General features: G+C 40.8%; 1 protein-coding gene across 16 annotated transcripts in view; it reads left to right on the forward strand.

Annotated features, from left to right (window-relative positions):
- Window positions 1-21,451, forward strand: part of LTBP1 (latent transforming growth factor beta binding protein 1) — a 213,290-nt gene that overhangs the window by 178,277 nt on the left and 13,562 nt on the right. For all 16 annotated transcript variants that reach the window (XM_083732112.1, XM_083732098.1, XM_083732106.1 and 13 more), the window contains 5 exons: window positions 4,954-5,136; window positions 6,088-6,174; window positions 9,860-9,988; window positions 13,693-13,833; window positions 14,730-14,900. In XM_083732112.1, the coding sequence (XP_083588238.1) occupies window positions 4,954-5,136; window positions 6,088-6,174; window positions 9,860-9,988; window positions 13,693-13,833; window positions 14,730-14,900 (711 nt within the window). The remainder of the gene's footprint in view (window positions 1-4,953; window positions 5,137-6,087; window positions 6,175-9,859; window positions 9,989-13,692; window positions 13,834-14,729; window positions 14,901-21,451) is intronic.

Genomic DNA, 21,451 nt, shown 5'->3' on the forward strand with positions numbered 1-21,451 from the left:
TTGGATGTATATAAATATACATCCTACATGCTACAATTTTCCTGCTAAGTGAGAAGATGTCACTTATTCCAAGTGAAATCTGGTGTCCATTTGAAGCATAATTTTAATTCAGCACATTTAAAATATATTTAAGGCATTTATAGAATGCCACGTGTTCACACTTGTCTTTACTCTACACTGGGGACCAAGGGATTTTCTTCTGTTTCTGCTTTACTTGGCAGGAAATTATCAGATTACTGCGTTCTAAAAGGATCTTGTCACAGTCTGACCATTTGACTCCCATTTTTGAGGGCAGATATGTGACTAATAGGAAATCTAGTGTTAAAAATTAATTAATCAGTAACGTGTTTAAACAGCAGCACATTCTCTTTCCTGCACCCCAGAATAAGAAAGCATTCATTAAGACTTAATTTGAAAGTAATTAACTGTTTGTTGAGGTTGTAATTTAAACTTTATTTTATTAGCTGGAAGCAAAAATAACTGAAGTGCTTTTCAAGGTTATTCCTAATGGAATATGTATGGCTAAAGGTGCGGGCAGGCTGTGCTTGGGCAACCTGCCTGGTAGTGATTTCTGGTGTATCTGTTTTGATGATGTTACCCTCAGCAGATAAACAACAAGGTCAAACTGCTTCATTAAAATGATAGTTTTTAAGAAAGACCCTAGATTCATTTCACCAAAAGCAGGTGAGAAGAGGATAGCCCTGTTGATTTAGACCCCAAATTACAAACCCAACATATGAGACTTTTCTAAGCCTTGCACTTCCAGTGTGGAGGCCAAGCCAACTGCACTGCCAACCTGATCAATGTTGGCCTTAGAGTAATCAAGTTATAACTTGCCTGCTATATTGGATCTCCCACCTGCCCTTGAGCAGATCAAGAGATTTATCAGTAAAACAGCACAATCCCTCCCCACTGAAAAAGGGAGTCCAGGCTCCTCAGACAGACTGTTTTGTAGAGTCTAGTCACCAGCTTTTCAAGATGTTCCTTGTTTACTGTATGGAATCTGTATCACTCAGCTCCTAGGATCTGTCACTTAGAGCCAACTGAGAACACACACTTCTCAGTTTAAAAAATAGAAAACTTCCAAAAGTTCTCAGAGAAGTCTAAATTCTTCATTAGCAATGACAGTGAAATTCACACCAAAGCCCTTCGGCTGCAGGATTCAAAGGTCTCAACATGCCTTAGGAAGGTGTTTCTTTGCACCTCGGCTATCCTTTGCCCTCTATTAAGTGATCTTCTGCTTCTCACTATCAGACACCGATATTCTAAGGCAGGTTTCCTCAACCTCAGCCCTCCAGATGTTTTTTTGGCCTACAAATCCCATGATCCCTAGCTAGCAGGACCAGTGGTCAGGGATGATGGGAATTGTAGTCTCAAAACACCTGAAGGGCCGAGGTTGAGAAAGCCTGTTCTAAGGTTTGTGATTTATGAACCTTCTCCCAACTCTAAGAATAGATCCTGCTATCACATTCTGATGTAAAGCAACACACATTCCATAGTATCCACCTGTTCAAAAGGAGACTTGCAGGTGTATCTTCCAAATGTACTTTCCTGAAGCAATCTACTTTCAAACGTATATATTAAGTGGTTAATAACATAGGAGAAGAATCATGTGTAAACCAAGATGAGTCTTTGTACATTTCTGGGTTGTTTTTTTAAAGAAAAGTTTTTGTGTCTCGTTCAATTTCCAAACATTCACAACGCTTGCCTGCCTAATTCTCAGTCACAGCTGTGTAAACAGCTTTATTTTTAAAAAAGTTCTGGGCACATAATGGGAGGAAGAACTGAAATATCAAGTATAAAATAGGATTAAATAGGCACAAAGAGTTTCAAATTCCAGAGGAGTAACCTTGCTAGTCTATTGCAGCAAAACCAACAGAGTCACACCCACACTGATTAGATTCTGCATTAATTTGTACTCTGCACAGTACAGCTATCTCATACAATACATAATACTTTGAGCTATGTTTGGGGGGTCCCCCCCTTTGTTATGTTTGCACTTTTTGTTAATAAATAAAAAATAATCATCATCTCTCTGCTCAGAGTACATATATTCACCCATTTAAATGACTTATTTAATTCATCTGATTAAAGATTCAGGTAGGTAGCCGTGTTGGTCTGACGTAGTCAGAAAAAATAAAAAGATTGTCCAGTAGCACCTTAGAGACCAGCTAAGTTTGTCTTTGGTATGAGCTTTTATGTGCTTAAACACTTCTGAAGAAGTGTGCATGCACACGAAAGCTTATACCAAGAACAAACTTAGTTGGTCTCTAAGGTGCTACTGGACAATTTTTTTATATATTTCATCTGATTAAATAAGTGGGATCTGGCCCACGGAAGGTCGTATCCCAATAAATTTGTTAGATGCCCCTAGACCCTATTGATTTTGCAACAAGGAGTTTGTTTCTCATTCCTCTTGGGCTGGTTTTTGGCTCTCCTTTCCTTGGAAACTGTTGTGGTTTAAAGAGTGGGAAGGAAGAGTTTGGATAGTTTTTTGCTCTTCAAGATTCTGGCTCTAGTTCACCTCAACATATGGCCTGCGTCCAATGAAAATGTGTACTATGGTGACTAAGGTACTGAGCCTCCTCTCACCTTGGGAGAACCAATTTACTTCAGCTAGATTTCTGTGACACATGATAGTCTTCGTTTGGTTCTTATTGGGCTGAGGAATACCACAAAACCACTGTACTTCATGAAATTCAGCACATTATAGAAAACTGTAATTATCTGATGAGGAGAGACCACAGACTAGACTAACAAAGATAAAATAGCACTTAGCTGGGTGTTTCCTCATAGCACACATTGACCTTGGCAAAATATCAAAGAGAAATCAGTGTGTTGGTGTGCTAAATTTGAATAGCTCTGTATGACAGTTTGTTTGTGTCCTCTGACGCAAGCATGCATTCTTCTGAAGAGAGAAAAGAAAAATGTTAAGTGTTTGGTAACAACTGCATTGCATGTTAATATACATATCCTGCTTGAACAACTATTTTATTCATCATAACTGTAGAATATTTTGAGCATAATAAGGCAGATTACAATTTAAGGCAATAAATTTCTAATTGCACCTCTCCTCAATCTGGACATGGCTTAACGCCTTCATGTGGGTATCTTATAATTTACAACTATGTTTTTTTAAGAATATTTTTTATTAACTGACCAATCACATCAAATCAAACCAAATTACATAAATTCCAAATTACACAGCCGAATTTTAAATTTTTGTTGGGGGTACCCATATTTCAAGTTCCGAAGGGATCCAATCAACTTCTTGCTTCTTGCTGCTGTTTTAATGTCCACAAATCTAACCATATGATGTTCAGAGTACTGTCCAGTCCTTTCTTATTGTTTTTCCACATCTCTTGTTGTTATTTTCATATATTTTTCCTTTATCTTTGTGACCTCTGATAGTTCCACAAGCTGGTTAAAACAGTTTGTAATCCTGCGTGGATATTAATTTTTTAATCGAGTAGCCATATCCAGACGTTTTCCATATAACATCACTTCCATACATCAAAACAGTCTTAGCGTCATTAATCTTCACCAATCTGCCTCCTTTCTCAAAACCTCTGAGGAGATTCACCAGGAATGCAGTCTGAAAACAAGTCCGTTCCTCCTCCCGGCTATAAATCCTTTGGCAAGATGGCGACTCTGAATTAATTGCTGCACCATTCCAAAAGCTCTTATTGCTGCTCGATCTCCATAAAGCATACTTTTGGTTAAAGTTTATCTCCACACAGACCTTAATCATCAGTTCAACCGACGATTCTAATGAGGAGGGGTTCTTAGTAAATCACATAAAAGGAAAGTAAAAAAGGTCCCGTCCCCCCATTCAGTCCCGTTGCCGACATACCCAGCCTTTGGTGTATCTTCATCGTAAAATATTCTTGTTTCTCCAACCCATCGTCGTCTTTCGCAGAGGTCACTTAAATTAGCAGACTTGACTCCCCTTCCTCACTTGAAATATGTGCATTTGCTTCTTTTGTAATTAATTATTCCAAATTGCTGCAGCTAGTGCGCGATCAGAGACAGCGTCCAGGAGAGCCGAGGTCCACACGGGGGCATTCTGCCTAGTGCTCTCACCCCCTTCTTTCGAATTTGGGGGTGATTTATGGGCACAGCAGGCAAGGGCAGTGTTCCCCATTCCCTTGGGGAACAAGGGAGGCTGCTACTCTCATAACAGCCTCTTAATTACCCCGTGTGGGTCGGAGAGATGGTATTGTCGGCCATCTTCCAATGCGCCCCTAGTGGCCCCCTATAATTTACAACTATGAGGAACTTTTGCTCTGTGTTATTCAGATTAACATGCTTAACAATTCTCACTAAAAAGCAAATAAGCAATATGAAGAAGTAAGGTGTGTGTACAAGCTTCTAGGAAAAATTGGGTCAGTAAGCTTCCAATATGTGGGTTCAATGGTGTTTAATGGTCTAGTGGCAAAATGGTATAATCTTATCTGTTGTATCTTTTCTTCTTAAGGATTGTATATCAGCAATGTATTATAAGCACTGGGGACATGAATATTCTTGCATCAAATCCCATGGACATTAATTAGAGAAGTTTAAGGGCATAACTGTGATATTTCTCTTTCTGTATAATCACAACACCAACATTAGCCACAGTTCTCTCTAACCAGGGTTTCCTCTTCATCACGATTTGAAATCAGGCAATGAAGTCATTTTGCATATCCTGATGAATAGGGAACCTGGTTAGCATCTGCTGAGTGTGATTAATGTAAATGCAGATGTAGCCACAAATAAGGCTCGCAGGAAAAAAAATCAGAGAGGAAATTCACACAAAGAAATGGGAGGGAATGGGGTGAGAGAGTACAATCCCACAGGCTGGAAAGCCCATAGAAACCACCAAATATTACATGATAGGCGGCAAGACTATATAATTTATTTCTGAATTTGCTTTTGCTGTATGACATTGTATCTTTCACTGTTTGTGTTTAGATTTACCAGTAGATACAAAAGAAATGGCAGATGAAAAGAAGGAATGCTACTACAATCTAAATGATGCAAATTTTTGCGATAATGTACTAACATCCAATGTTACGAAACAAGAATGCTGCTGTACTTTGGGTGCCGGCTGGGGTGATAACTGTGAAATATTCCCATGTCCTGTGCTTGGAAGTCGTAAGTGATCATTTCCCATTCACTGGTAGTTGCTATTCATAACACCATAATGTGGATCAGTAGCTTTTGCCTGTTTGACTATGCAATCCTATGCATGATTATTCAGAAGTAAATCCCACTGTTGGGATTTTTGGGGCTTTCTCCCAAGTAAATGGGAGAACTGCAATCTTAGATTGTAATCCTTTATGCAAGCCATGTTGGACTTAATCCTCATTGGATTCTTTGGCATTTTTGAATAAGCAAGCATAGAGTTGAGCTATTAGTTATAAAGGAGTGTGTTCTGCTTTCCTATTTCATTTGGCATCAAAGAATATGTCTACAGTGGATTCATTCAGTTCCTTTGTACAGTAAGCCCACAATTTATGCAGGGGTTACATTCCAAGGATTGCACCTAAAGCCAAAATTGTGTATAGTCAGAACACATTGAATTCAATGGTGGGTGGGATGGCCAAAGTCATTTTTCCCAGCACTCCACCCCGTTTCTGACCCCCCTTTTTTGCCATGCATGTTAAAGCTGAATGTGCACAAATTAAAGTTTCCTATTAGATTTCTTTGCTTCAGTGGTCACTTATCTGGACATCAATAATCAGGATTTCTACTCAAGATATGCTTTAAGTTCCATGCTTTATCAGTATATTTATATGATGCCTCTTGTTCATTTGGGGCACCACTTTTTAGCCAACAGAATCACAAAAATTCTGCATGCATCTTTTAAAAAGAATCTTTTCATAGTTGCTCTGAAACATTTACCAGTCTTATGACCAGCCATAGCTGAATATCATTGTCCATTTTTTTCCTAAAAATGTGTAATATGAGAAAGGAAAACTTACAAAATGAGAAATCATGCATTAGAACATTAGAGTGCTGTTTTAAGATATTGCATCTGTTGTGTTTCACACTGTGATGTGTGAATACATTTCTAATTGGATTCTTGGTTTATTTTCCTGCTAGCTGAGTTTACTGAACTGTGCCCTGAAGGGAAAGGATACATACCTTCTGAAGATTCATCTTATGGAGCTGTTACACAGAACTACAAAGGTCAGCTCCAGCTATACAGATTTGAATTATATATTAGCGTTTCAGCATGCCTAAAAGATACCAGCGCTCATTTAAAGTCTGTTTTGGTGTAGCGGTCTGCCAAATGTTTATGAGGTTTGTTTGTTTGATTTTACGAAAAATTGCTCCTTTGGGTGGGGATAGGTGGAAACACCTACAATCAATTTCTACATTGCACTTTGTCACTTCTATTTATGACCATTGCTTCCTTTCACTGCTGCAAATTCATTTTGTATTTGAAAGGGTTTCTTCACTGTGTGGTACCAGCTGGCTAGGGATCAGACAGGGAACCCAATGCCATCATGGTTGTCATATAGCCGGTCAGACTGGGCTGCTGGTGGACAATTGAAGCCTTCCTGTTTCCTTCTTCCTGAGTGGGAAGGGCTGTGCCCTCAGTAGGTAGAGCACATGCTTTGCATCCAAAAGATCCAGGGTTCAATCCCCAGCATATCCAGGAAGAGGTGGGAGAGACCCCTGTCTGAAAACCTAGACAGCTACTGCAAGTCAGTTTAGATGATACTTAGCCAGATGGTTCAGTTGTTCTGGCTTGATATAAGGCAGCTTCCTCATCTGAACCTTAAATAACTTTTCAAAAATACTTTGAAAAGAGCATCTGCTGAGGGGGGGCGTGACCTCTGACTTCAATGAGATTTAGGAGTGGGCTTGCAAAGATGCAAATGATGTACAAACAGCAGCTGAAAGCTAGGTGTTAGGCTACAGTTCCTATGAAAGTCAGTGGGTATTCGAACTTGCTATAGATGACTTGTAGGTTAACAAATGTTCTGGCAACCTCATCCTAAACCAGGCTTCCTCAAACTCAGCCCTCCAGATGTTTTGAGACTACAGTTCCCATCATCCCTGACCACTGGTCCTACTAGCTAGAGATCATGGGAGTTGTAGGCCAAAAACATCTGGAGGGCCGAGTTTGAGGAAGCCTGTCCTAAACTGTAGCAGCACAATCCCGTGCATGTCTACTTGAAAGTAAGTCCCTTTGAGTTCAATGAGACCTACTTCTAGATAAGTGTTTTTAGGATTGCAGTCTATGTCTGTAGTCCAGTGCACACTTACCTGGAGTAAGTCTCATAGAATTCAAAGAAACTGAACTCCTTGTTCCATGGAATAGGTGATTACACTTATAGCAGCAACCTGTTCATGTCTAGTCAGAAGTATCTGCCTGCAACTCCCATATAATAAGACTAAAAGGTTTGTGATAGCATGTGATGTGGTGCTAGTTTGGTGCTGCTGAAAAATTATTTTAAATTCTGATGATATGAACAGGCCAACCTTCCACTGCTCCAGCTGGAACCAGTTGGACTGTTTAATCAGGTCATCCAGAAATTCCATTCCTGTTTTCCTTTTTGTTTTCACCTGCATTTCTTTATTAGCATGAGTATCTTTGGTTCTCTTTAGAATTCTCCATTTCCCCTTTCAGCTATATCATTCGACTTCAACTAGCCTGGATTTGCTATCCTTCAGATATATATACTTTTCTAAAGTCCTTATTTTGGTAGTATGGGTGTCAAGTTTTCATATAATTTCTTTTCTTTAAAAGCTGCTCCATTTCTGGAAGAGTGGCTGCAAAAATATTTGCATAGCCAATTCATCCTTTCTGGAGCAGTCAGTATTTTAGGATTTTTACCTTTTAGAGCTGTTCAGCAGATACAAAACATTCCTTTCTTGGCATAACATCTATTGTTGCCATGATATAAATGGAGAACAATTCCATTCAGGGCAATGGGCTCACACCTGAGTGATTTGACCCAGTTTGTATTTGCCTTGAGTGACCCTAGCCTGATTTTGAGGAAATAGTACAATAAATACTTGGGGAAAGAAACAAGGCTAGGAAAAGAAACAAGTTCCAAATCCAGCAAAAAAATGGATATGAAATAATTCATAGAACTAAAGTTTTATGTGCCAAAAGTATATTTTCCTATAAAATGTGATTTAAACCACTAATATTCATTTTGCATGCTGTCTGCTAAGTATGACTTTTCTTTTGTGCAGGGCATTTCAGCTGCAGAGCAATTTTCTCTTAAGTTTGTGGAAATGTCTGTCTGTCAGTTTAAGTTATGTCAAAAAGCCCCCAGATACCAGAGTGATAAGTACCTTCAGAACTCTGTGCAGCAAAATTTATAGTTATGCCTGTGTGGAGGAAGCCACCATCGCTGGAATCTCTAGAGCAGGCGCCAAAAACAAATCGTTAATTCTCAGCAGGATTTTAAATCAGACACAACACAGGAGCAAGAAAAAGGGGCACAAAATCAGGGTGTTCCCTTAGCCAACATAAGCAGAGAGCATGAAAGTAGTTACTGAGGGTGAAGGTATGGTGAAGTACTTGACGAAGGCAGCCCTCCTTAGAGCACTAACTTCAGAGAAGTCACATTGCATCAGCAACAATGCTCTTGAAAAGCAGCTCATGGATCACAACTTTGATCACACATGGAAATAAGATTGTGTGTGCAGTCTCAGTGTTACAGTTAAAGCAGAGCATGCTCAGACTAGTTAAGTGTGATTAGTGTATACTTGCTAAATAAATAGCAATGTGCCTGACGTACGAAAATATGTACATATGTTGATGGCAGCCGCAGTTTTACGTTAGCCCAAGCCATGAGCACTAACCGGGCGTGGCGGCGAAGAATCTGTTGTATCACTGAAGCTAAACATTCTCTCAATATTTGGCACAAACCTATGCAACTGGGTGCACCTATAGCTACAACTGTAAATCTCAAAATACACAAAAGATCAGGAAATGGTTATTGCATGATAAAGTGAAGGCACAGTTATTGTTGTTGTTAAAACTTGAAATCTGAAGGCAATTCACAAAATATCAAAATATTGTGTAGTTCCATACAGGCTTCAGCACTGTTCTGAAATTCAAGCCATGTTTACCATAGATAGATAGATAGATAGATAGATAGATAGATAGATAGATAGATATATCACATATATATATCACATGCTTGAGTAAGCACCAAAGCTACCCCTTCTGTAGAGCCATCTGAATTGGAGCTGCTTATGATTTAAGAGTTCATACTCATAAGTTAGCTGTTAAATGTATTTCCTATGTACCCTCTCAATGGGCTTAAAATACACAGTCTGCTCATCTGTGAGAGTGCCTGTTTTTGAGTCCTTTTCCATTGACTGCCCCTTCCATGCATGCCTGCTCCACTAAGTCTGCCTGGCATTCAAGCATGGGATGTAATGTTAAAATAGGGTATATGCACATAGATTCCAGGGGCAGGATTGTGCAATGCCACACCCAGATTGTGTGTAAACTTTCTAGTGAATTGGGCAAGAGTTCAGGTACTGTTCCAAATCTTCCTCTGGAATGATCTATTGTAGCTCATGATTTTCTTTTTAACAATGTGGCTTACCCTGACTAGTTAGTTCAAAGAGGGATTATGCCTTCCAGATTGTTTCTTTTCCTTGAAGAAAATGCAGTTTATCCCAGCAGTAGCTTTATTAAAAGTACTTTACGCCCTGCTACGCCTCTAGTTAAATATTTTGGCTGATAAATGGTAGAATCAAATGGTAGAATCAAAGTTTTCTCCATTCTTTTTGTTCCTCTGTGTGTGCGTATCCTGGCAAGATAGTCTAAAAATTCATATTCAACTGAAATGGCCATGATGGACTTACAATTATTCATGCCATTATCATTTTTCCACAGATGCTGATGAATGTCAGCTCTTTGGGCAAGAAATATGTAAGAACGGCTTCTGTTTAAACACACAGCCAGGCTATGAGTGTTACTGCAAACAAGGCACATACTATGATCCTGTAAAACTTCAGTGCTTTGGTAAGTATACAAACTGTTACCATGTCCCCTTACTCTCTACATTTGCCAACCAGCACTGGGGAATGAGATTTTAATTCTTGCTTGCTCTTACAAATTATTCACACATGAAAGCTTGCTGATTATTTTCTCCATGTAATCCTTCGAAACAGTGCCTGAGTACTTTGTGTATTGGGCTGTATATGACTAGGAGCAATTTGCTTGATTGCAGTGGCTGGAAGGAATGTAGTTGTGGTTGCAGAAATTGCTCTGGCTTCATATCTGGGTGTAATCCAGTTCACATTGATGTTTCTCATTTAGATGTTTCTCCTCTCTCCAATTGTTTGTTTCTTTATTTTCGTATAGTGCCACTAGTGTTTGCGGCACTTTATGGTGTCTGCCCCAAAAAGCATACAAGCTAAAATTTGATACAGAAGAAAAGGAGGGAAGTGGAATCAGGAGCAAAGAGCAAAACAATGTGTGATTGCTTCAGTTGCAAGTTTAGCAGGGTGAATTACACTGTGACATAGGAACTAGCAAGTTGTGTCATGTTGTTGTTGTTGTTGTTGTTTTGTTGTTCAGTCGTGTCCGACTCTTCGTGACCACATGGACCAGAGCACGCCAGGCACTCCTGTCCTCCACTGCCTCCCGCAGTTTGGTCAGACTCATGTTGGTAGCTTCGAGAACACTGTCCAACCATCTCGTCCTCTGTTGTCCCCTTCTCCTTGTGCCCTCAATCTTTCCCAACATCAGGGTCTTTTCCAGGGAGTCTTCTCTTCTCATGAGGTGGCCAAAATATTGAAGCCTCAGCTTCAGGATCTGTCCTTCCAGTGAGCACTCAGGGCTGATTTCCTTCAGAATGGATAGGTTTGATCTTCTTGCAGTCCATGGGACTCTCAAGAGTCTCCTCCAGCACCATAATTCAAAAGCATCAATTCTTCGGCGATCAGCTTTCTTTATGGTCCAGCTCTTACTTCCATACATCACTACTGGGAAAACCATAGCTTTAATTATACAGACCTTTGTTGGCAGGGTTGTGTCATAGGCTTCATGGAGAAGGTAAATTTTGAGGAGGGCTTTGATTGGGGGGCTTCATGGAAAAGGTAAAGTTTAAGGAGGAATTTGGAGGCAGTACAAAGGTGGTGGTATATCAGTGTACTGGAAGGCAATTCCAAGCATGCAGTGCAGAAAGCAGGGACTTATAACCCATTTCCTCTCAGCAGCTCCCAAAGAAATTCCTTTTATTTTGTTGATACATTTATAATCCCACCTTTATTGAATCACATAATCAAAAGTGGTGCCCATGTAGTTCCATGGCAGTCACCCATCCAGGCACTGACCAGACCCAAACCTGCATAGCTTCACCTAGGCGGTGGTTTCATGTGCCTTCAGGCATTACCCTGTGAAAAACAACTGTAGCAAATTCATTAATAAACTAGAACACAATTTAAAGCTCAATGTATGTATTCGCAACTACTCCCTGCCTCCCAGGCATGTCTGTTTTCCTTGGTGTAGATCTCCCCTACCCTTAGGTTGCTGCTCAGCAGCTGCCAGGTAGTGAGTTTCCCTGCCATTGACTATCATATATCCACAGTCAGAAATGCAACAGTGTCATGTGGCCATACTTTGGTAGGTTTCCCGCTGAGCCTTCTCTACACAGAGCAGAGTTCTGGAATACTGTGCCAGAAGATGCAGTGTTCGCCACTAACATAGGCTTTTTTAAAGGGTTGGACAAATTTGTGGGGGAGAGGTCTATCACTGGCTGCTAGTTATAGTTGCTATATGCTACCTGGACGTTCAGAAAGAATATATCTCATGAGTACCAGTTGTTGGGAAAGGACATCAGCGGTAGAACTGGTGCCATCATGTGCTGCATGTAAACTTCCAAGTGGGATCTGTTGGCCACTCTGAGAAACAGAATGCTGTTTTGTTCCATCACAACTCATCTTACATTCTTAGCAGTGGTAGCTAGTGCCCACTGGAGCTGGTAGGGAAGAAGGCAAAGAGGCCAACGGTTGGTGGAGCCGGAGCCCATGAATTCTTCCCATCCTCCTCCCTGCTTAGTTCTACAAGAGCAACCCAAGACTAAGGAGGAGGCAGGAGACATCCAGTGCTACCCTAAGAAGGCAGGCGGTGGCTGGTGAAGCTGGCAGGGCAAGGTCCTATCTGCCCTGATGGACCAGGCACCATTGGTTCTTAGGAAACACACAGGTCTTGTAGAGATGAGGCAGATTTTCTTGGAATACATTTTCATCGTTGGGACATTTCTGAGTTTTTCCTTTCTTTCACGCACTTAAAAGAAAAAGACCACTTGCAGAATTTTCTCCAAATATTGTTCATTGTTTTATTTCTTTGTTTGTGGGTGGGGGGGGGCACCATTTCAACCCTGCAATGCCCAAGGAAGACATTAGGTCCAGGACACTGTGAAATATGCATAATGTGACTATGTTGCCAGCACAATTGTTGCTTCTACCACTTACACACACACACACACACACACACACACACACATATATATATATATATATAATCACCCTTAGGACAAACAAATTAAGGTCTGCTATTGCTCATGGAGAGCATCACCCTTGAGAAGCTTTTGGGGGATTTCTCCTGCCCCTGGAAAAAAAAATGATGGAATCCTTCTCCCAATCACCTAGCCAATTTTTTTCTGGCCACAAATAGAGTAGATATTTTTGGCAGGCCATTTGTGCACAGCTCTAAAATCTTGGCAAGAGTGCCAAGAAACTGGCAGAGTTTGAAGCAAGTTGCTAATCCTTTGGGAACTCAGCATATCCTTAGTTTCTAACTGGTTTTACATGGACATTATTCTACCTATCTGTACATCTATACAAGAGCTATGTATAGCCTAGCCTTCTGTTCTTTATACATGAGGACATTATTGGACTCATCTCTGGCAAATGTTTTTTGGTTTGTTTGGTTTTTGGGGGGTTGTTTTTTTAAAAGATCAATTTGAGGAAATAGGTATTTTTAAAGCACGATTATTCTTCCCCCCACCAAAAAAACACACACCCCACCAGTAGTTGATATGCAATATGGAATAGTAATTCACACTCTTGATGATCATAAATGTTCTTCCAGTCTACTGAACTGCCTACTAATTCACTTTTGCCATTTGACTGAAATTATTCCTAGTCACGACCTTCACTTTAGCAGTTTAAACAGAAAACCATTCTGTGTGGAATAATGTAATGAAAAGGAAACCACAGTAAGAGACTCAATCACCTTGGGCCCAAAAAACTTTACTTTCCTGATGTAAAGCCATTTATATTTCCTTTAAAGTTGCTTCTCTGTAAAATGAGTAGACAGGGATAGAGCTGAAAAATAGCAAGTCGGTTTCTGTATTTTTGCAAAGATTGGGCAGCTTTTGATATACTGTGGTGAGAAGCCTCCTGTTGTCTACAAAAAGAATGTGGGTGGAGTTTGTCCGAAACCTACTTGCCAATAGACCAGAGCAACACAATCTATTGTGTTCAGCAGCTTTCTAGCCTGTGCATGATTAGTGTATGAAGAAGACAAGGAAGATGTTCTCTGTTTCATAGTTCCTTCCTTTGGGCTCTTGCCAATGCTGATTTAGATATATATTAAATTTAAGAGAGAGAGCACTGCAGAATCAGTTATTTTCCACAATGAAAATGCTTTATTTCCTAAGCCGGATTGCAAGACACTGATAATTTGTTTGCTATGTTCTTCATTTTCATTTTTAAAAGATACGGATGAATGTCAAGACCCCAACAGTTGCATCGATGGTCAGTGCGTCAACACTGAAGGATCTTACAGCTGTTTCTGTACACACCCAATGGTTCTGGATTCCACAGAAAAGCGATGCATCAGACCAGCAGGGTCTAGCGGTATGCCTTATTGCATGCATTGCAAGTGAAAAGGTTCAAGAACAAGTAAAAACCACAATCAGGCAGGATTGAATAGGGTTTTCTTTAAACTGATTCCTTTCTAGAAAAATAATTATTATTATTATTATTATTATTATTATTATTATTATTATTATTATTATTATTACCCCGTCCATCTGGCTGGGTTTCCCCAGCCACTATGGGCGGCTTCCAACAAAACACTAAAATACAATAACCTATTAAACATTAAAAGCTTCCCTAAACAGGGCTGCCTTCAGATGTCTTCTAAAAGTTTGGTAGTTATTTTTCTCTTTGACATCTGGTGGGAGGGTGTTCCACAGGGCGGGAGCCACTACCGAGAAGGCCCTCTGCCTGGTTCCCTGTAACTTGGCTTCTCGTAGCGAGGGAACCAGCAGAAGGCCCTCGGCGCTGGACCTCGGTGTCCGGGCAGAGGTTTGGTTTGGTTCATGTCCTCCAAGCTTTTCTGATCATGAGGAAGAGCCCAAGCTATGGCTCCTCTCTACGCTAGCATTAGCCCTTTGTTTTCTTGTTTAAAACTGGGTTAAGCTTAGCATGAGGTGGAGCTTTAGTACAGGCTCCTCCTCTATGGTCTGTGGCTTTCCAGTGCTGCTGGGTAGATTTCACCTGAAGCATCTGGAATTGGCCAGTGTCTGAGACAGGATTTAGGATAGAACAGTCACTTATGTTCTGAACTGATTTAAATTACATTGTTAGCAGGGCGGGGGGTTGTGTACAACATTAGAAAAATGATCTTTTTATTTTCAGGAAAATGGAGCTCTTGCAATGTAAGTCTTGAACACGGTGGGCTGTACTGATTTTTCTTTTAACACAGTTCAGGCGTTGTACTGATCACATTTCTCTGCCTTCTGCTTCAGAACAAACTGAAGAAACGGATGTCTACCAGGATCTTTGCTGGCAACATCTGAGTGATGATTTTGTTTGTAGCCGGCCTCTTGTTGGAAAGCAAACCACTTACACGGAGTGCTGTTGTTTATACGGGGAGGCGTGGGGCATGCAGTGTGCCCTGTGCCCCATGAAGGACTCAGGTAAGGCATCTCCTAGTGACCTGAGGAATTTTTCATGACAAATCATTCACAGAAACTGTATATTCCCTCTTTCACTGCAGGAAGGACAGGGACACGGGGTAACATTGGTGTGTCCGGCGCTGCACCCTTTCCACATGTTCCCCACACATTCTTTGAACCTGTGAAAACTGCTATGGAGGTCTCTTCCAGGCAATCTGTTTCATCAGCATTCAGCCTAATTTATTTGTGTAGAGGTTACATGACGTTGGCTATTTAATGCATGTTCACTCTGATTTGTTTACAGGGAAGCTAGACAATTGACTGCATTCACACCAGGCATTTAAAGCACATCCCTTCTCTCCCCCACTCCAAAAATCATGTGAACTGTAGTTGGTCCCAGGGTGCTGGGAATTGTGGCTCTGTGAGGGGTAAACTCCAGTTCCCAGGATTCTCTAGGGGGTGCTTTAGATGTGCTTTGAATGTATGGTGCCTGTGCAGCCAATGTTGCATCAAAGCAGGCATTATCCCACACTTTTCTGTCCGTTTTCTTTTCACTTTCCTCATTGGAGAGTCTGGTCTTTTGGGGGAAGTGGGTTTGTTTCGCAAGAACTCCAAATCATCTTTAATTGCACAGCCAGAACTTGCCAGGGTGTGATTGACCCCCCTCCCCCCAAAAAAGAAGTAATAGTCTGGAAGTGCACTGAGTCACTTTGCGTCTTCTATGGAACCCAAGCCAATGTGAGTTTATATGATTCATTTCAATAGGGTACCATTCCTTCAGCGTTCTGTAAAGTTACTCATTTCTGTCTCATGTGGTAAAACTTTAATAAATCCATGGGAAATCCTACAACTGAAAATGAATGATGCATTTTCTGTAATAGTATGTCAGTTTTACCATGTAAGGCTGCATTTAAAAATATGACTAACTCACAGGAGAGTGGTGGGGAATTGTCACCCTGTGGGTGGTAATATTTTCTCATATAATAAATTTTATAAACTGCTTTGAGTTGTGACAACAAATCCATAGAGACTTACAACATGGTGATTGATTCTAGTGGTGTGAATATGTGAACTCACCTAACGTTGTGGTGGTTGCCAATATTTTAGCTTCTGAGAGGGAGGAGTAAAGGCAGTATATGTAATAAAGCATATTCTCCAACACTAAATAACATAATGGTGGCATAATACAGAGATGTATACAGTGGTACCTCGGGTTAAGTACTTAATTCGTTCAGGAGGTCCGTTCTTAACCTGAAACTGTTCTTAACCTGAAGCACCACTTTAGCTAATGGGGCCTCCCGCTGCCGCCGTGCGATTTCTGTTCTCACCCTGAAGCAAAGTTCTTAGTCCAAGGTACTATTTCTGGGTTAGCGGAGTCTGTAACCTGAAGCGTATGTAACCCGAGGTACCGCTGTAGTGATATTTTCTAAAGTGGAGGTAGTCAACATGGTGCCTACCAGATGTTGCTGGACTGCAGTTTCCATCCCCCCTGACTACTGACCATGCTGGATGGGGCTGATTGGAGTGGGAGTCAAGCAACATACAGTGAGCCACAAGTTCCCCATCCTTATCCTAGGGAATTAGCCCCATTGAACTCTGTGAGACTTAATTCTGAGTAAGCCTGCATAGGGTTGGAATGCCAAAGCCAGATCTGTGTAAGACATTTTTGTCCTTGGTAATATTTTCCTCTAATATTTTCTTGAAATATTAGAAATCTTTGTGCTAGCCCATTTCTTTATAGAATGCTGCTGCATTGTTGGCATAACATCATGCTTTTAGAGAGTGCTGCAAATATTTGGCTAATATGTGTCTAACCTTTCGGTAATTTAAATAACCCCTCTGAAATCCATCTTCTGCAAACTGCCCATCGAGTTAAAACGGCAAATGTATACTGAATTTGTTTCCTGCTTTCTCTGAGTGGCACCTTAAGGAAGAGTTTAAGGGAAGGAAGTTGTTTTCCATGGCAGATCAGATGAATAGCTATTGTATGCCCTGCAGAGCTTCGGCATGTTATATAATTATTCAATTTCCTGCTTCTAATTGTCTCTGTTGTGCGTAGGTGCCCTTATTCATGGCATTCCCTGAGATCTTCAATTTAAGACTCTCATATGGAAGACGGATGTAGCCATCGTGGTACTCCGAGATGTTTGTTTGACTCCATCTCCCATCAGCTTCAGCCAGCATGGCAAATGGTTAAGGTTGATGGGAGTGTTAATCTAACAGCATCTGAAGGGCACAATATTGACTTCTCCTAATCTAGAAAGTCTCAGTCATCTGCCCTATTTTAAGCTGATTTGTCCTTTGAAACAAAAACCAAAAAAACCCCACATTCCAGCAACTTTTCTCCACACAATCCAGCAAGCTGTGTTTTCAGTTTCACTGAGTGTTGCCAGGATGGGCCAGGTGGGAGGTGGAAATGGGGTGTTATAAAAATCCAAACAGGAATATGGTGCATGCGTGACTTCTGGTTTCGATACTGCAGCTGGCTAGAAGATTTTAAAACATTTTCCTAATAAAAACTCCGTATTTAATGCAACAAAACATTTTCCATTGGAAGGAATTCCTTCATGGCCTTCTATGAGTTTTACATTTTTGATTGATTATTTAGATTCTATTGTCAAAACTCAGCTTCAGGCATCACTTGCCAGCTACCACATCACAGTGTTTGAAATCAAGCAAAGCTGAGGTTGTTTATTGGAAGTCACTTGAATTTCCAGCGATCAGCGGATTCTGTGTGAATCGGATGTTTTAATAATGAACTGTAGAAACCACCTCTCTTTCATTTCATCTCAAGCAGGACGGCTGGTATTTTCTGTAAATTTGTGTCAGTTAAAGTAGATGGTGGTATTTTTTATTTTAGAAAGGAACATTGTTTTCCAGGACTGATTCTTGTATCAAAAAGCACGTTAATGCATCGCTGTTGTAGCCTATTGTTTATGTTGTTGTTATTTATTCAGTTTATATATCAGCCCCACATATAATGCATTACAGTAGTTTATGCAAGAGAGTATGGAGAACTGAGAACTGAGACCAGGGAATGCAACTCCTCCCATTGAAAATTGTACATCTGATGAGTGGATATGGGAGCCACTCACCCACAACACTTCCATCTTATCATAATTCAGCCTTATTTTATTGACCTTCATCCAGTACATCACTGCTTTTGGACGACTGTCCAGCACTTTCAGAGCCTCTCCTTATTCTGATGGAATGGAGATACAGAGCTGAGTGTTACCAACACACTGGGGACACCATGCTCCAAATCCCTGGATGATGGCTCCCAATGATTTCATATAAATGCTAAATAGCATAGGAGACAGAATGGACCCCACAACCCCAAAGCCATGGAGATGAGCAGCCATCTCCTTGTACTCCTGTAATGCAGCACCTCCAACTCCCACCAGTGTGGTGTAGCGGTTAAGAGTGGTAGACTCATAATCTGGTGAACTGGGTTCACGTCTCCGCTCCTTCACATGCAGCTGCTGCACGACCTTGGGCTAGTCACACTTCTCTGAAGTCTCTCAGCCTCACTCACCTCACAGAGTGTTAGTTTTGGGGGAGGAAGGGAAAAGGAGATTGTTAGCCACTTTGAGACTCCTTTCGTTGTTGTCGTTTAGTCGTTGTCAGGGAACTGCCATCAGAACGAGAGACGGAGGCAGGGCCACCCAGCGATGACGGAGAGGGGACGAGCAGGGGAGAAGGATTTCAACGTAACACCCATAGAGAAGAGAGGGAGATGGAGGAATTGGTGACAGGGCTCCAAGACCCTTCCCCTGACGATAGTGGAGAGAGCGCTGGGACGCCCCTGCCTTCCCCTTACTTGCGCAGACGCGTTCCGCGCAGAGAACATAGGAGGAGACTCGGGGTCAAACAGCTTTTATGCTGGAAGAGGTTCAAGAGACGCCCACTCTCGGATTCTGCAAGTGACTAACAGGTCACGGAGGGCGAGCTCTGACCCTGGGCATGGTTGGGGCAAGCAAGCTAACTGAACTGAAGTAAGGTTACGCACAAGTAATCCCTAACAACCATTACAGTCGTGTCCGACTCTTCATGACCCCATGGACCAGAGCACGCCAGGCACTCCTGTCTTCTGTCCATGGAGTTTTCTTGGCAGGAATACTGGAGTGGCTTGCCGGTTCCTGCTCCATTAAGACTCCTTAGGGTAGTGATAAAGTGGGATATCAAATCCGAATTCTACTACTACGACTTCTGCTTCTGCTTGAGCTGCTCCTTGAGCTATTCCATAAAAAGAAATGTCAGGCAATCTAGCAAAATCATAACTGAGTGTAGGGCAGTATATAAATTCAAATCATCATCATCATCATAACTGACAACCTGTATCTGGAGGGGGAGTGCTGCCCTGTTACTTCTAACTGACTTCCATAAGTGGCTGAATGGAAGGACAAGTGGGACAAAAGACACACATCATTTTTAAAATAAGGGCTGTATTTGCATATGGTGCTAAGCAAATGGAGGAAAGTGCTGGCTCCCAAGGTGGTGATCACAGCCACTTTGCTCTTCCTTGGTTCTTTTAGCTCAGTGTGGTCCAGCAGCTAAGCCAAAGTTTGGCTTTGCATGCCATCCAAACTCAGGATCATGTTAAGCACTCTCCTCCTTAATCACGAACTGCAGCCAAGATTTGTTTTTTGGCAACAGGTCACTGTTAAGGAGGGTTCAGATGATACATTAAGCCAAATTTTAGTTGGTGCACTGCACTGAACTACACTGAACTAAAATAACCCAGGACAGAACCCACATGGTACCACAGATCCTGTATGCATTCCCTAGCTGTTCTGGTTTGCTGGCACAGGGGTGGCATGTTACATTGGCACATAGGATCTGTGGATTACACTTCAAAATTTTATAAAAGTAATATGTGGTGTTTATGGATAGATAAATAGAACAAACACAACTTGCCCCAATTTCGATTGTGAACTACAAGTGGATGCTAAGCAATTAACGTTCTTGTTTCATTTTTGGTCGCCTGTAGTTTTCCATATGTGATTCAGAATGCAGTACAGTGGAATGCAGGGGCTCAGTAGGTAATTAGCTTATATATCTGCAGTCTACACCTTAAAAACATTTACCATCTTGGGGAAATTTCCCAAGAAAACCAGAACTGAATTGTGTATGAAAGAATCATTTGCCCTTCAAGGTTTAGTGTTTAAGAACATAAGAAGTGATTATGTTGGCGCAGGAGGAAACTTTCACACCTCTCAACCAGTAGGTTATAGGTTCAAGTCCTGTCTGGGAAAACTGGACTTACGCCATATTACAATCTTAGATTTATATATTGATGGGGCCTGATTTACTACTGGAACTTCATGTTTATTTCCATAAATATATTGAACATATGGTTACAGAAAACAGGGGAAACAGAGTATTTAGATGATTATGTTGTGCTTGTAGCAACACATTTCTGCTTTTTCTGTTTCTGTGCTATGCAGTTGTTTTTTAAATCAGAATTTTCTTGTACTCAGAGATGCAAGCGATGCACATTTAAAAATCCACATTGTGACTCTGAGTAAAGTTGCTATTGTCTGTCTTTTTCCAAAATAGTTAGAATAACCTACTTTTGAAGCTGGCTTCAAATTTTGTGTGCATTTCATTCTGGGGATATTTTGACAGTCTGCATTTTAAAGTTGTAGCAGTGGAAAGCAAATCAATAACCTGAAGAAAAGAATATCTGAAACTCTACAATTCTATGAAAATATTATCAGGATGATTGATTTATGTGGGGATGAAGAGAAGGTAAAACTCCCAGCAATCATAAAAGAGATGGGGGGGGTGTGTTTCTGATTCATATTAAAACAAAACATACATTCACATAAATAGTGAGTGAGAGGTTGGCAGATGATTTAAACCATATAAATAATTGGAATGAGAGGTGCCATCTGACACACTTCTGAAACTGCAAACTCATGCCAGTGCTGTAGGCTGAAATACTGGCACAAAATACTTGGAGTTAGGTTTCAAGTCTTCCTTCTAACCCAGACTCGCAAGATATATCCAAACTTCCAAAAGATTATTAGTCATGGCTATCACATTCAACTAACAATGATCAAAATATGGACATAATTTTTCCATAGCATATGACGCATACTTCCTTAGCTGTGAAGATGCCATAATTCCACAAGAGTGCAAAATGAGCTAGAGGTACAAAATGCAGCTTCTTTAGAATCTCACCTCTTATTTTTAATAATAATAATAATAATAATAATAATAATAATAATAATAATAATTCTAACATCTCAATCTTACAACATGTGTGCTTAGAGATAAGTAGGATTGAATTCAACGGAGCTTACTCCCAGGTGTGTAGGGTTTAGGATTATTATAGCCTTCCTCTCTTGTGAGTAGGGCTTCGCTTATATAGTTATTTAAATATTTATATAATTCAGTGTCGTCGTAGCCATACAAAAGTTACAGCAACAATGAAAACATCAATAAAATATTGGGGGGGGGGGGACACAAAACTATAAATACTGGGTAGTTTAAAGAAAATTCACATTTCAAAGGCCTGTCAACAGAACACTGTTTTTAGGCGATGACTACAAGAATGCTAGGATGGT

Source organism: Podarcis gaigeae, assembly GCF_964106915.1.
Source record: "Podarcis gaigeae genome assembly, chromosome: 3".
NCBI classification, from domain to species: Eukaryota; Metazoa; Chordata; class Lepidosauria; order Squamata; family Lacertidae; genus Podarcis; species Podarcis gaigeae.